The sequence below is a fragment of the Lepidochelys kempii genome, chromosome 6 (genome assembly GCF_965140285.1).
Source record: "Lepidochelys kempii isolate rLepKem1 chromosome 6, rLepKem1.hap1, whole genome shotgun sequence".
NCBI lineage: Eukaryota > Metazoa > Chordata > Testudines > Cheloniidae > Lepidochelys > Lepidochelys kempii.
The window spans coordinates 64,173,517-64,189,839 of record NC_136385.1 but is presented as its reverse complement, the minus strand read 5'-3'; the positions used below and the strand labels follow the sequence as shown (position 1 = coordinate 64,189,839).

At 45.9% G+C, this 16,323-nt stretch overlaps 2 protein-coding genes across 8 annotated transcripts in view; one reads left to right on the top strand and one right to left on the bottom strand.

The window, feature by feature from the left end:
* Positions 1–16,323, top strand: part of LOC140912946 (retinol dehydrogenase 12) — a 36,179-nt gene that overhangs the window by 9,455 nt on the left and 10,401 nt on the right. The window contains exons 4-10 of one of the 3 annotated variants that reach the window (XM_073348402.2): positions 1,426–1,544; positions 2,604–2,759; positions 3,820–4,041; positions 4,183–4,287; positions 4,796–5,005; positions 5,853–6,042; positions 9,511–11,012. In XM_073348402.2, coding sequence (XP_073204503.1) covers positions 1,426–1,544; positions 2,604–2,759; positions 3,820–4,041; positions 4,183–4,287; positions 4,796–5,005; positions 5,853–6,042; positions 9,511–9,613 — 1,105 coding nt within the window. In that variant the 3' untranslated portion in view covers positions 9,614–11,012. Of the gene's footprint in view, positions 1–1,425; positions 1,545–2,603; positions 2,760–3,819; positions 4,042–4,182; positions 4,288–4,795; positions 5,006–5,852; positions 6,043–9,510; positions 11,013–16,323 lie in introns of those variants that run through there. The other 2 variants (XM_073348403.2, XM_073348404.2) reach the window with 2 other exon arrangements.
* Positions 12,038–16,323, bottom strand: part of ZFYVE26 (zinc finger FYVE-type containing 26) — a 70,529-nt gene continuing 66,243 nt past the window's right edge. For all 5 annotated transcript variants that reach the window (XM_073348397.2, XM_073348400.2, XM_073348398.2 and 2 more), the window contains 2 exons: positions 15,707–15,751; positions 12,038–14,603 (listed from right to left, as the gene is read on the bottom strand). In XM_073348397.2, the coding sequence (XP_073204498.1) occupies positions 14,394–14,603; positions 15,707–15,751 (255 nt within the window). In that variant the 3' untranslated portion in view covers positions 12,038–14,393. The remainder of the gene's footprint in view (positions 14,604–15,706; positions 15,752–16,323) is intronic.

The window sequence follows — 16,323 nt, the reverse complement described above, 5'->3', positions numbered from 1 at the left end:
AAATCCAGGATTTATCAAGAACATCTGGGGGGGTAGGAAAAAACAAGGGGAAATAGGCTACATTGGATACAATTAACTTAGGCTTGACTAGAGACTGGAAGTGGCTTAGTCATTATGGAAGGTAGCCTATTTCCCCTTGTTTTTTCCTACCCTCCCCCCCCCGGATGTTCTTGTTAAACTCTGGATTTGTGCTGGAAATGGCCCACCTTGATTATCATACACAATGTAAGGAGAGTGGTCGCTTTGGATAAGCTATTTCCAGCAGGAGAGTGGGGTGGGAGGAGGTATTTTTTCATGCTTTGTGTGTGTATATAATAAGATCTTCTACACTTTCCATAGTATGCATCCGATGAAGTGAGCTGTAGCTCACGAAAGCTTATGCTCAAATAAATTGGTTAGTCTCTAAGGTGCCACAAGTACTCCTTTTCTTTTTGCGAATACAGACTAACACGGCTGTTACTCTGAAACCTAGATTAGTTCAGATGGTCTTGGTAAGAGGAAGATCATTGGATGATCTGTGAGAGAACTGATAGCAGCCAATAGGGTAACTCTCATCCCACTTATGTGCAAACTGCCAAGCTATTACACATCAGTGAAGAATTTACAACACCCAATAGAGAAATACAGGCCTGGGCTACAGTGTGTGTGTGTGTGTGTGTGTGTGTGGGAGGTTCGAACTAAGATACGCAACTTAAGTTGCGTATCTTAGTTCGACTTACCTGGCCATCCTCATGGCGGCGAGTCGACCGCGGCAGCTCCCCCGTCAACTCCCTTAATCCTGCTGCCTCTCGTTTACTCCTGCCTCTAGGCTGTGTATAGGCCTCTCTGCTCTGGGGCTGTGTACCACAGTCCCCTGTTACGTGGTGCTCATAACAAACCCTCAGCTGCATATATGCAGACATTGTGGTCCCCAGCTCTAGTGCATGCAGCATGACATGGAAAACTTCAGATCTATCCCCTGAACTAAATAAAGGAAGCTCTCGGCTAGGTGGCAGAGTACCAGGGCTTATGTCCCTGTTGGGCTGCAGCCACTGGAAACCAGGACTCAAGACCCCAGGACTCAAGTGCATTACATACCGATATATTTATAGCAGAGTGGGCAGCTTGGAATATTGTCTACTTCGGGGTGCAGAAGTTTGGAAGATGAATGGGAACCTGCATCAGTGGCTGTAATGACCTCTAAGAAGAGTGAGCAGTAGCTGGCCCCATGGAGGGAGTATAAGAAAACAGGAACGTGGAACTGGCAGTTTATGTAAATGTCCCCATGTCTTTCCAATTGTTCTGAACCCAGTAACTAAGTGGCTGGCTCAAAGCCAGCAAGCAGGACAACAGAACACTAAATGCCAGTCCCCAGGACTGAGCCTGATAACCAGAAAACTGTTCTTGTAAATCCCTAGTAGCTCCTCTTCTTGTCCTCTCTTCTAGGAGGTACATAGCAGGAGGGGTGTGTAAGTCAACAGCTAAGCTGAATGGGAAGGTGGTGGTAATCACGGGAGCAAACACAGGCATTGGAAAGGAGACAGCCAGAGATCTCGCACAAAGAGGCAAGTCACCTGTCCCTCTTCCACCTCCGAAAGTCCCTCTGTAATTTATATCTTCACCGGAAGTCATTGTTTTCTTCTCTGGAGCTAGGAGGGGATTATTTTGACAGCCCCATCTATACTACAACTATGATGGAGTTTGGAGACCTGGTTACATATGGTTGTCCTCTGACCCAGTAAAACACAGCTAAAATTTATAATGAAGATAGAATCAACCATGTCCTAGGAACTAGATTAGACCCCTGGGGAGCCCAGAGCTTTAATATAGAATCATAGGGTTAAAAGAGACTGCATGGGTCATCTTTTCTAATCCCCTACCAAGATGCAGGATTATTTGTGTCTATAACATGGTTATACATCCCGACGACACTTAAACTTTTAGCAATGCTGGAAGCAGGTCTCCTGACTCGATAATAATTTTACTGTAGGTGACCCTTATAGCTTCAGTACTGCACTTTGGTGGACTCCCAGACACACTTTCAGAACTTAGTCCATGGAAGTTAGCATGAGACCCCCTCCATCTGTGTGAGGCTGGGAACCAACTTAGTTTCATTGGTGTGTGTCTTTGTTACAGCATGGCTGAGGCTAACTAGGTTTAAAGCTATTTGGGCAACTACTATGGAGGGGGCTAAATTACATTCTTAATCATTTTAGAAACCGTGCCCTAGCCAAGGCCACCTAGGTGAAGGAGTCCATTCAAACCTTGGCCACTATGGTGAGACTACCAATGTGGGAGTCTGGTAGGACCAATATTGCTGGTTTTGTGCAGTGGACACCTTGCCCAAAAGGAGTTGGACAGAGATCCTTCAGGCTTGTTTCACACCAACCAAAGAACAGTCTTGAGAAGGTAGCACCCTTTGGTCGCTACCTAGCTGGGCTGGATTTAAGCTGGTAACTCAGAGTTAGAAAGGCTGTTTGACAACTAATCCCCTGACTTACCCACTTATTGCTCACAAATTTATCTGTAAACCTTTGGGTAGCCCACCTGCCTTTCTGTCCCGGCTCCCCACCCTGCCCCCACTGCTCATAGCCTGTATTTCTGCTGTCCTTTCCCCATTGCAGGTGCCAGGGTGATCATTGCCTGCAGAGACATGGCAAAGGGGGAAGCAGCAGCCTGTGAGATCCGAGCAGAGACAGGGAACCAACAAGTAATTGTGAAGAAGCTGGATCTGGCAGATACCAAGTCTATCCGAGAGTTTGCTGAGAACTTCCTAGCAGGTATGGCCCCTAGATACTGTCACACTTACTGTTAGGGGATGGTATTTGGTTAACACCAGCTCTGATCAAAAGGGCAGCTCTCTGCTCTTTAGTTCTGAAGAGCAAATGTGGTGTAGCAGACAGATCGACTTGGGAGTTGCAACAACTGGGTTCTATTCCAAGTTTTGTTATTGACTTGCTGTGGAACTTTGGGCAAGTCATGGCTTAACCAACTTGGTAAAATACTTTGAGAGCTGAATATGAAGGTCCTATATAAGTCCTCAGTATTATTATTAAAGTGACTGTGAAAATGCCCCTTTCTTATAGACTCATAGACTTTAAGGTCAGAAGGGACCATCATGATCATCTGGTCTGACCTTCTGCACATTGCAGGCCACAGAACCTCACCCACCCACTCCTGTAATAGACCCCAACCTCTGGCTGAGTTACTGAAGTCCTCAAATCATGATTTAAAGTCTTCAAGTTACAGAGAATCCACCATTTCCACTAGTTTAAACCTGCAAGTGACCTGTGCTCCATGTTGCAAAGGAAGGTGAGAAACCAATCTGCCAATCTGACCGAGGGAAAAATTCCTTCCCAACCCCAAATATGGTGATCAGTTAGACCCTGGGCATGTGGGCAAGACCCACCAACCAGAAACCCAGGAAAGAATTCTCTGTAGTAATTCAGAGACCTTCCCATCTAGTGCCATGTTACCAGCCATTGGAGATATTTGCTGTTAGCAGTCGCAGATTAGCTAAATGCCATTGTAGACAGTCTCTTCATATCATCCCCTCCATAAATTTACCAAGCTTAGCCTTGAAGCCGGTTAGGTTTTTGCCCCCACTACTCCCCTTAGAAGGCTGTTCCAGAACTTCATGCCTCTGGTGGTTAGAAACCTTTTTCTAATTTCAAGCCTAAACATGTTGATGGCCAGTTTGTATCCATTTGTTCTTGTGTCCACATTGGCACTTAAATAACTCCTCTCCCTCTCTGGTATTTATCCCTCTGATATATTTATTCTTACTTACTATATGAGTCCCAATTACTTTAACTGGAGTTGTTCCCTGTGATGACATAGGTTTATGCTGCCCCGAAGCAAGGCTGCAAAGTGGTAATAGTCTGTCCTGCACATATGGGCTGGACCAGTTCTACCCCACAACACTGCCAGCAATATTAAACCAGGAGGGAGGGCACACTGTTGCGAGTGGACTTTGTCAGACACTCCCCTGCTTGAAAAGATGCTGTTTGGTTTGTTTGCATGATGGGGAATCACCAAAGGCTGCAGTACTAGACTGGGGAGGTATCTTTTTTTATATTTTTGGAGGGGAGGGACAACCGCAGCTCAGTCAGCTCAAGTTCTCTGGCTGATCTATGCCATACTGGTGCTGGGCGGTTGTCAGGGGATCCCTGTTTAATGTGTCATCCCATCTGTTCCTTGCAGAGGAGAAGGAGCTACATATCCTCATTAACAATGCAGGTGTGATGCTGTGCCCTTACTCAAAGACGGCTGATGGCTTTGAGATACATCTGGGAGTCAATCACCTTGGTAAGCATCTGAGAGTTGGAGGTGGCAGGCAGAGCCGGCTGTGCCTTTTTAATAAATATTGGTGGCAAAAAATCCCAGGCTGAGACTTTGCATCCAGGACTCCTCCTCTCCTGCCCCAAAGAATGCAGGGAAATAACTGAAGTTCAGAGTACTTTAAGCCTCAGTAGAGACCTAAGCTGTTTTGGAAGGGTCCTAAATTTCTTGGGGAGGAACAGTGCTGGGGAAGCTTGCCCTTTCACTGCCCACAGAGTGCCTATTCTGAGGATACAGAGCTGGCAAATGGGACTACCATTTCCTGCAACCTTTCACCAGTTCCAGCTGTTTGAGCACCCACAAGTAGAGGCCACTTGAAAAATTTTGGGCCCTGACCTGCCTGTGTCTTACATCTTCCATCTGTGAAATGGGGCTAATTGTGAGCTGTCTCAGTACTTGGCCTGAAGTGCTTTGAGATCCTAAGATGGAAGGCACAACAGAAAGGCAAAGTAAAACAAATCCCATCTCTCCCTAGGTCACTTCCTCTTGACCTTCCTGCTGCTGGAGTGCCTGAAGCAGTCGGCCCCGGCCCGCATAGTGAATGTGTCCTCACTGGCTCATCATGGAGGCAGGATCCGCTTCCATGACCTCCAGGGTGAGAAGTGCTACAACTGGGGCCTTGCATATTGTCACAGTAAATTGGCCAATGTACTCTTCACCCGGGAGCTGGCTAGACGCCTTCAAGGTGAGTCTGATATGATAAATATATGATTGTATACCAGATGTGGCTTACTCAGATCCTTTGGGTTCTGGAGGGTGGCATTCAAAATGGCGCTAGAAAGTAGCTGTACTTAGATCCTGTGCAGAAGATATTCAAGGTGGGGTAAGGAAGAAACTTTATGTGGGTCCCTGGCAGGTGTTCAGGGTGGGTGGGAGCAGATGCAGTCAATCCAGAGGGACCAGCGGTTGGCCTAAGGCAGTGGCTGTGCCCCTACCCTCAGGGCGAGGGAGTGAGCTGGCCGTACTCAGAGGAATAGGTTTCATCATTTTCAACACTTGTCCAAAAGCAAATCTGCAAACAAAGGAGCTGTATCCCCATGGACAAAGCAGCAATTGTGAACCATGGACTGCTACTGAAAAGGCTTTGAATGCTTCTGTGCTCAGCATAGGAATCAAAGGTTATGGTGGAACAGCTGAGGTTTGCTCATCTCTCATGAGATTCAAAGTCTGAAAAATAGAGATAAGGTCTCTTATCTAGAGTCCTAGTACTGGAGTAAATCAGGAGGGGTCTGTGCTTTACAAAGCAGTGGGCAAGCCTTTAATGTTTTTGCCAGGCTGCTTTGTAAAAGGCCTAACGACTAAAATGGTGCAGCGTTCATAATTGCGGTGACATGTTGTCCACCTTTCCAGCAAGCAAGTGTAAGGGAGTTCAATTTGCCCCACTATATCTGCATCTGGACCTTTTGTTTCTTTAACATTTGGATAATGGGGTAAAACAGGAAGGCTGTTAATGCCTTCCTTCTAAGGAGGCTCTAGAGCATGTAGGCAGGGTCTGATTTGATACATGCTCCTTGTTGTCCCTCTTGCTGTAGGCACTGGAGTCACTGCAAACTCGCTGCACCCCGGCACTGTTCATTCCAGTTTGGGCCGGCACTCGATTCTAATGACTCTGCTGTGGAAGACATTTTCTTTCTTCTTGAAGACTCCACGCGAAGGAGCCCAGACCAGCGTATACTGTGCAGTGGCTGAGGAGCTGGAGTCTGTGACTGGACAGTATTTCAGGTGAGCAGAGGTACTTGATCTGCTGTCGTGGGGCAGAAGGATGCAACCCAGATGTCTCTGGGGTGTGGGGATAAGCGGTGTAGGCGAGGTAAGGCTATAATCTTTGTCTGAGAGGGGACTGTACTGAGGCTTACAGATCTGAAGGGAGAAGTGCTAGAAATATATGTTTAGAATTTGTACCCGTTACAAGAATCTGAACACTTCGGATTGGAAAAGGGTTGATCATGACACCAAGATAAAAGTTGTATTTCTAAGGAATTCTTTACCTATATAATGATGTACATTATACCCAGTCCTGTAGTCTTTGAATGGGCTCGTGCTTTAAGCACAAGATGAACATAACAGCCATACTGGGTCAGACCAAAGGTCTATCTAGCCGAATATCCTGTCTTCTGATGGTGGCCAATGCCAGGTGCCGCAGACGGGCTGTCCACAGAATCTGGGTTCCATTCCTACTCTGCCATAGACTTGTATTGAGAGCTTGGGAAGTCACTTAACTTCTCTGACCCAAATCAGCCCTGCTGTATCATCACTGAATTCAATTGAGTCACACCAAGGATGAATTTGGTCCTCTTTGCAGTTTTCCCCCATCTGCAAAAGGATGATAATACCTGCATCTCAGTGGGGTTAGGACACTTGGTTCAGTAACGTTTGTAAAGTGCTTGGAGGGCCTCTGATTATAAGGCAGTAGCAAATGTGCTCGGTGCTGTGCAGGCAGAGCTCAAGATTTTCAAAACTGTGTCTCAAGTTAAATACCTCCATATGTGGGCTGATTCTCCAAAGCATGGCACATCTTGAAGCTGCACACATTGCAGGAAGCTTCAGGAAAGGAGATACCTGCACATCTGTGCATGCAAGGCAGTTCATTCTGCAAAATGGCTTCTGTGGCTCTTCTCATTCATTCAGTCCAGCTCCATTTTGCTACTGATCTCAGTTGAGCGATCATGTGACCACTGTTCCCTCTAAGCAGTGCGCGTGTGCACGCACACACAGCGAAACACCACGCGCACAACAATTTGCACAGAAGAAATTTTTTGCGCACACGGCCTGTCAAAAATTAGAGGGAACATTGCATATGGTCTGCATAACCATCTTCTTACCTCTTCCAAAAACACAGCTCAGGATGGCTTAACCAAATGATCATCACATGTTACTCTTAGGCAGCACTGAATGAAACTGTCCTTCTGCCTTGATCATTTCACTGTGACCACCTCACATTTGGGAATTCGATATGGAAATTGCCCTTTGATTTTTACATAAGATAAAACTCCCTCCTTCATATCTGAAACTAGAAACTCAATCTTCTCCCTTGTGATTGAACCATAGGATTATTCCAGGACACGCCTTTGTGTCTGATCTTCAAGTACAGAGTTTTTGTACCATCTTAATCTGCCTTGGCTATAGAAATAGGTCCCCTAATCCTCTCTCGAGCGCCTCTATCTCCCAGTAGATAAAAGCAGCCTTTGTGAATCTCAGCTGTCCCGTGTGCTGGAGCATGAGAACTCTAAGTGGATTTCAGGTTTGTAAAAGAAGCAAGCATGAACTCCGTGGAGAAATGGTTAGTAAATAGCAGCTTGAGCGTGTGTGTACCCAGATTTATATTGGACTGTCTCTGAAATAGAACTGTGTCCAAATCCTGTCACTTAATTGAATGTAAATCGTGACAATCACTAATACTTCTTTAAAATGGCCTTTATATAAATAGGAAGTGATGAAGAATAAAGCAGCGGTGGCAGAAGCTGATGTCCTATAGCAAAACAGGTGGAGAAGAGATATAGCTGGAGACTGCCACAGCTCCTCTTAGGCACATTTTGTTCATCTCCTGTTTGTTTTGATTAGTGGGTACAGCTCTGTGCCACAAACGAGCTGTGGAAATCAAATGCTGGTCTGTGTCTCTGACAGCAGTTCTGATCTTCCTGCCCTGATCCACAGCCCTAGCCTGCCTTTCCTGTTTTCATTGCTAAAATGGCAAGCTCCAAATAGTACAGAGCTATCCACTCCTTGTCAGTGGAACTCTTAGGTATGTGGTTTTTTGTTTTTTTTTTAATGCTGCTTTGTAATGTTCTTGTCTTTTAGTCTGATTAAGTGAATTTTTGTCTCAGATACTTAGGGCAATAATAAACTGCACTTTTCCTTTAATCAAGCATACATCGGGGGCAGGTAATGGCAATGGCTGCTGCTGTTGCCTGATTTTCCCCTTGGCTGCCCATCAGCGTTACCTACATTCCAAGGCACTCATCTTGCTCAGTAATCATGAACAGGTTCTAACACGCTTGGAAATCCTGAACAGGTGGTGAATTGTCCTTCCCTTACTACAACTTCAGTTTATTACTTACCATACCCAGTAGTATAGCTGAGAGCATACAGTCCCTGCACCAAAGAATTCACAATCTGATATCCAACGTGATGTAATAAAATGGAAGGGGAGCAGGGGGTGGAGAAGCAGGTGGAATAGCACTAAGATGACTGTGGCTATTCACCAAAGGCATTTCCACACCCTGAGGGAGAAGACAAGGGTGGGGTTTTTAAAATAAAGGAATGTCTGACTGTGGGTGTCAGTGGAAAAGCTGCTCTTGAGTGGAGTTCAGAGTGTATTAAAATCTGGAACTACCTTGTTTAGTGAAATCAGTTTGTATGTACTATCTCTTTATAAACAGAATGATTGGGTAGTAAGTTAACTCCTGCCATTAAGTGGGAACCCAGCACGGTACAAGTAACCTCCACCTTTACGTTACAGCCCTCCTACACCTTCCGCTGTCAGCTTGGAAAACTGCCTTCAAGCCACTGGCTCCTCAGACAACCATGCTGAAGAATTGTTTAATTATTTGTTGATTGCAGTTGCCATCTGTGGGGGGAGAGCTTTTCTCCAAGCTCTGCTACAGCTTGTTCCACAGCTGTACCTCTCTATGAGGGAGCAGCATCATTTCCCCTTTCTTATGATCACCTGCCTGCGAGGTAGCCACGCTGATTATTTATGTGGCCCACACAGGTACAAGGTGCTTTATAAACATACAGAATGGAAGGTCAGGTTCTCAGATGCTTTCCTGATAGCATGTTATTTTTATAGTCATGTTCCAAAAGGCTTCAGTGAACTATGGCATTTAGGCCATTGCTGTAACCTTTGTGTAAAGCAGATACAAGCAGGGAACTACAAGGGTTGCAGTGGTGGTCCCTCATATACCAGCTCTCCTTTCCCCCAGCGCTACCTACGCTGAAGCCTGCATCTTTAGCAGTATGGTGGCCTGGCTGCCAGCTGCTTCCTCTCCTGCCTCCACACCGTCCCTCTGCCTTCCCCCACGAGCAATGCTACTAGTTCTCCTCTCCCCCTCTTTTTTTTTTTTTTTTTTAAATCCAGCTTGAAGGAGTTAAGCTGATAGGCAGCAGCAGCTAGTGTGTCCATGTGTTTCAGCGGGACTTGTGCTAATACAGCCAGGGCACCTGATGAAAGTCTCTTCTTTCCTTCTGCAGTGACTGCCGGCCAGCCTATGTTTCCCCTCAGGGCCGGAACGATGAGCTAGCAAAGAAGTTTTGGAATGTCAGTTGCGAGCTGCTGGGCATCCAGTGGGACTGAACTGTCAAAACCCCTGATTTCTAGCTGGATGGGCCTGGATTTGATGATCTTAAGGAGCATTTTGCTTGGGTAGAGGAACACAAGCAACCGTGCACCCTGCCTGGCACTTGCAGCGGCTCTACCAGTGATTTTATAGACACAATTGCCCTTAAACTTCTGAGATATCTTATGTTTTAAAAGAAAAGGTGAGATTATTGCCCCACTCATCCCTCTTTCCTAACTGGAGGCTCAGGCCAAAGTGCAGTGACTCAGGGCTTATCCTTTCCCCGCCCCAGCTTCCATTCCACAACACATTCTTCCCCTGGTTCCCCAATAGACGTGGAGGCTTTAGGTCAGTTAGGTTTCTGTACAAGTCAATTTAGAAATTTTGCTTTATGCTTATGGAAGAGTCTTTATGCAGCAGTAGTAACCAGACTGGTTGAGAGTTTCCTTCAATATATGCTCCACTGAGTCACTTGTCTCTGCTCCACTGCTTGGAAGGGGATCCTAAAGCTGCAGCAACCCCCAGCTTAAAGGAGCAAGTCTTAAGTGATCCAAGTGCTGAGGCCCCTCAGGATTGTTAATCAAGTGTATTTCAGTAGCCCTTGTTGATGCAACCAGGCTTGAGAACCACTTTGTGCTAGGCACTGCATAAACTGCCACATGTACCTTGTAGGTGGTTTTGGAATGCCAAACGGGAGTGGGGGAAGGGGGAGAAGAGCTGCCAGTAGAGAGAGTGAGCAGAGAATTGTGAGTGGTGTATAGGGTAGTGAGTAACAGAGCCTGCCCTTGACTTAGAGTAATTCAAGCTGTGTCTGATCCATCCCTGCCATGTTTGCTGTCCTGATGGAGGATATTGGAATTGCAGCCATAGACAAAGGCAGGGATAATCCCTAGCGAGACAGCAATGGCCACATTAGCAATGGGGCAGGAAGGTGAGAGTAGAACCTAGTTTACATTGGCATTAAGTTTGCCTGCCCAGTAGTTCTAGGGAGAGGCTAGCCAAGGGTGGCATGTGGCACTTAGAACACATTGGACACACCTGTTGCAAAGGGCAAGTAAAGTTGGTCATTGCTGTAGTCATGCAGGCTCCAAATTCTTCCTACCCTGTGTGGTAACTGAGCTGCTTGCCTATAAGAGGTCATATTTTACACCTCATTTGACTTTTTTTCTGGAAGCATCCCATGGCTAAAATGTCACTGCAGTCAGGGTATCACAGCTTGCAGGGCTGCCATTCAGTCGCTGTTCACTTGTGACTACACAGAGTACAGATTTTCTAGAAGCAGATGCCTAGTTCCTGATTTAGGTTAGCACTACCAGCTCTCTCTACAGCAATGCTTGACCCTGCAAGTCACCACTGAGTTACCTCCAACCATGACATTACTAAATAAAATCATTCCTGTTTTACACTGTTACTCTACATCTTCCTTCTCATGTACTTAAGTTGTTCTTAATTGGGTGGCAGTGGCATGCACTAGTTTCATGCATACAGCGTAGGAGTAAAATGAAATATATCCTCATAGTGAAATTTATTAGGTTGTGGAACAAGTCTTCCAACTAATGTAGATACTTAAAGCTAAACTAGGTTAGGAAGATTAGAGCATACAAAACAATTCTGCACTGGTTCCCTGGCTTAGAACTCCACTACTGGGGAACAATCCTACACTGCCTTCTTCTTAGGTCAGGGGGTGGGCAAACTATGGCCCGGGGGCCGCATCCAGCCCTCCAGACATTTTAATTCGGTCCTCAATCTCCTGCTGGGGAGCGGGGTTCAGGACTTGCCCTGCTCTGGTGCTCCAGGCGGGGAGCAGGGTCAGGGGCTTGCTCTGCTCCATGTGGCTCCTGGAAGCAGCAGCATGTCCCCAGTCTGGCTCCTATGCATAGGGGCAGCCAGGGGGCTCCACACACTGCCCCCGCCCCAAGCGCTGCCCCCGCAGCTCCCATTGGCCAGGAACCGCAGCCAATAGGAGCTACAAGGGCAGTGCCTGCAGCCAGGGCAGTGCACAGAGCTGCCTGGCTGTGCCTTCGCACAGAAGCCTGAGGGAGGACTTGCCACTGCTTCTGGGAGCTACTTGAGGTAAGCACTACCTGGAGCCTGGACCCCTAATCCCCCTCCCTTGTCCCGGACCCCTGCCCCAGCCCTGATCCCCCCTCCCCCTCCGAACCCCCTGGTCCCAGTCCAGAGCACCCTCCTGCACCCCCAACACCACCCCAGAGCCCTCACCCCCTCCCATATCCCAACCCTCAATTTCATGAGCAGTCATGGCCTTCCATACCCAGATATGGCCCTCGGGCCAAAAAGTTTGCCCACCCCTGTCCTAGGTGTTTTCCATAACAGATGGTGACCCAGACCAGTTCCAAACAGAAAAGCTGAAGAGGGAGAGGCCACCCAACTATGCTAGAGGTAAAGAACAGAGCAATACACAAAAGAGGGACTGGGGCAAGTGACCTTTGCTGATAATACTTTATTCTCCTTTGTTCATTGTAAACAGATTATAACTGTTAATGGACAAATGGCTCTTTCAACTACTACTAGTGTTCAATCCATTTTTATGCTTAGGGTTTTTAAGCCCAACATTAACTGCACTACTCGTGACAAGTCTTTTAGGATCAGGGCCAAAATTCCAGTTCTAGTTCTGCTGGTAAGAAAAAGATCCTTAGAATTCTAAGTTAAGCACTATCAAAATTGCAACAAACATTAGATAAAGTGCGTAAAATAAAGTGCAAAGAAGTCAAGCAGAAAGACAGGCACAAGAATGGCTGGACTACCTGGCAGGCACCATTCTTTCCTTCTATAATGTTCAAGTTCCTCTCACAGATGTATACAGAATGGTATTTACTGCATCCGTGCACACAGTACAGACCTCTCTACCCATATTTATTTATAGATTTGGTATCAACCCAGGTCATAAAAAGTATCAAACCCAACAAGACAAGCCTAACCCCTGGAGCACACTGCAAGGCCAGTTCTGTCTGGCTGAGACAATAAAAGCAGCTTTTATTACCCTTACTAATGGGATCTCTGAGATCTGGGGTTAGGAGATTCTGGAAGCTAAGTGTGGTCATCCCTGATTCTAAGATCGGAGCTATTTCTAACCCCAGATCCAATGAGCTAATTATCTCCAGCAGGGAGAGAAGTTTGAGTCAGTGGGACAGTGGTCATGAAACACTCAAAATGAGGTCAACCACGTCCTTTTCATCTCATTGGAGGTCTGTGGTCTATCACAAGGACTCTATTTGCCTGCTTAGCTTACCTTGTACAATGGAATTAGTTATATGACACTTCCAGAAACTAAACATCTTTATAGATTTCATTTGGCTGTAAGCAAGCCAGCTGACTGTAATACACTGGGAGCTACTGAAAGGGAAATTGAGTTGCCCATCTCTAAATGTTAGCAGTCTACAAGCATGTTGTGGGCTGCCAAAGTTAAGGAACTTCTTTTTAAACCATCACTCATTTCTGCTTCTTCCATTCTCTGCTGCCTGTTTCTCCTTCCTACTTTTCCCTCTTCTCTGATTATCAGCTGCAGAGAAGCAGTAACCAAATCCAAATGCCCCTGAACAGAATCACTTTCCACCAGAGAAACATGCTGTTAAATGAAGTAGACCGGGGAGTGTGGCTTTTGGTCTGTTTCTAGTCAGCAGCAGACAACTGGGGAAAGAGATTCTGTGCAGCAGCAACTAATACAGGGACATCACTTGAGCTAAAGGATGCCTGTTGCCTGCCAGTCCCCAGTGTATTCCAGACAGTCTGAGCCATTTTTTCACCCCAGGAACAAATGGGTGGTGGTTGTTCTATTTTAAAGTATATAACAATTCAGTCCAAAATGTTTCACTTTGTCAGAAGGGGAAAGATTGCTTTGGTAAGGACACATTGCATGGTTCAGCAGTCTATAACTTTGCTGTGTGATTAAATTTCACCATTTTAACCCTTTTATAAAAGGAAGGTGCTTTCCCTATAGTGCAAGGGGTGTATAGCTCAGCTTGTTTACACTATGGAAAAGGACATAAGAGTCCTTGCGACTATCCAATGACAGTTGTATCACAGCAGTTTAATCCACTTAGTGGATTAAACTAGGGAAGCAAGAGGTAAAACAATTCTCACAGACATTCTTATCCCATTTCAAGCTTTTCCCCTTTGTACTGCATCCCGTTCCAATTACATCCATCCATCCAAGGGCCCAAGCAGCAGGCAAACACTTGTCAGTGATTTCAGCATAGAGACACCTGCCATATACAACCAGCCATTGCCTTTCAAACTAACTAAAGGATTTGCACATACTGTGCTAGTGTAAAAAACTTAGTGATAATTAGTATAGATCTTTAAAAAGTCACCTCAAAAGTTCAGTCCCAAGTCTATGTAAATGGAAACAAAACTCTTCAACCATTGCAATGATAGATTCATTATAAAATGGCTCTGGCTAATAGAAATCAAAGAGATTTATGTTTCAACGTACACTGAGCTGGGATGGGATGGGATTTGGTCATCAACTATACACAGGTTTACTGGGTTAAAACAAACCCATGGCAAAAAAGAGTGCAATGCCTCTTGGAAAGAGGAGAAAAGTGCGTTTCTCCATAATCCTTAGTCTTGCTTGTTCAGGTTTAAAACACACAGAAAACACCCTGAGATATAGATTGTTGGTCATCAGAACACAGGATTGGCACTTGTATTCCTTCCCTTTAGCTACAGGTACTCTAGCAGCTCCTGCTTGCCACTTCACTCTCACTGAGAGATCACCGAGCTGCTCTTCTCTGTGCCATATGAAGTCTTCCCTTTATGGATGCTGGTGCCTGGTAGTTATTTCCTAGTGGTCTGGGTGAACCTGCTTTTTTGTTTGGGCTGGTGCACTGAAAGCCACTGGACACAGATGGCTTGCACAACATCTTCCCCGCTGTTCTCGGCCAACTGCCGCACATGCTGCACCAGCTGCACGGCTCTGGTATTCTCTTGTCTCACGGAGACCAGGTAGGCAGAACGCAGCTTGTTGCACATCAAGTAGGCTTGGATCTGAAGCAATAAAGAAAAGTGGTTGTTCACCACAGCCTCCCAGACTGAGTTCTAACACACAGGTAGAGGTGAGGGCTCATTGGGAAATCTAGTTCAGTAGGCTGTACTATTTAGAGAGGGTGTGCATTGTGATGCAGAGGATAGGATGTAGCACAGGCCAGGTTCTGCTATAAGAAGTGTACTACAAAGGGCCAGTGCATTAGACTTTTTAAAATGTAAGCCTCTGTCACTGGCTTTTAGAACTTCTTTGGATGCTGATCATCATGGAACCAAAAATCAGGATTCTTACATGTGTAGTTCATGCTTGAAAATCTCCATATCTGAACAGCAAAGATTCACAGAGGCATTCTGCCCATGGCCTAGTTCTTTCAAAAGCTCACATTAGGGTCACTGTAGCATTGAACTTAATGCAGTGACAGAAATCAAATCTAATTTCTCAGAACAGCGTGTCTGGTGGTCAGAGCAGGAGAGTGGGAATCAGGACTCTCTGAGTCAAGTCCCAGCTTTGCCACTGGTTTGAATGTGACCCTAGAAAGTCATGTGACCTCTGGGCCTCCGTTTTTCCATCTGTAAAATGGGAATAGAATCTATTTATCCATTTGTGAATGTAAAATGATTTGAGAGCCTTATACTGAAGACAGTAGAGAAGTGCAGTGTATATAATTAACAAAAGCCATGTATTTCAGTCTTAGCATAGTCTACAAAGAAGAGAAATTACCAAATTGATCAGATAAAGGACGGTGTGTGCCTACCACAATGGCAATAATATAACACTGGAATAATAATGAGCTCAATGCTGGTCTCCCTAGATGCACAGAGATCCCCATCAGCTGCCTGCTGCCATGGGAAATTAAGTGCACCTATGAGAAAATAGGAAGAACCAAAAAGAACCAACTGAATCTTTGCATTGCTTTTAAGTCCCACACAGTAGCTCTCAGAGACCTAAGGGTCTCTAACTTTTGGGTACACTTCACTCCCAGTGTTGGGGAGAAGAGATGAGATCAGGCACTTACAAGGTATCTAAGCTCAATCTTGAGAAGCTTTGGTTTCTAGGCATAGCGTTCCCACAGCAAGCTAAGGGTTTCCCATTACACTTTACTCACCTTGTTTTCGTCGCTGTCCATATCCTGGATCAGATTGTCCAGATCCTATACCCCAAAGGGGAAAAGCAGGTGACAATTGGAGGACTGTAGATTGCAAACCATTATAGTTTTATAGCCTAACAGATTAAAACATTGCACAGATGAAATTACAGCAAGGTGTTTAAATCATCTCAGCCATCAACTGTCCCAGTTCCTGAGGTGCCTGGTACTAAGCCCAAATCTTCCCTTTTACTGCAGCTTACCTCCTGGCCCAAAACCAGTGTCGTGTCTTCAAGGAACTCCATGAGGGCAGCTTTTCCTCATTAGGACTTCCTGCCCCCCTCTAGGCAGTGGTAGCTTCATGGAGGTCTTTCGGGTTCCCTACCTCCACACACACACAGAGCAATGTAAAGGCTTTGTGATGGGCAGGGCAATCTTAACGGGTGGCTTCCTATACAGGCAGCAATTCTTGAGGGCACATATGGCTGTGCTCCCTCCTCCATGTGCTCTCTCTACCAGCAAGGGATCTTCATGGAAAGACACTCCTCCTCATCCCAAACAGCAACGTAAGGGAGGATCCCACTGGGTAGAAGGATCTCTCCTGCGTGCCACTTGCACAGCACCTTGCTGGGAGATTT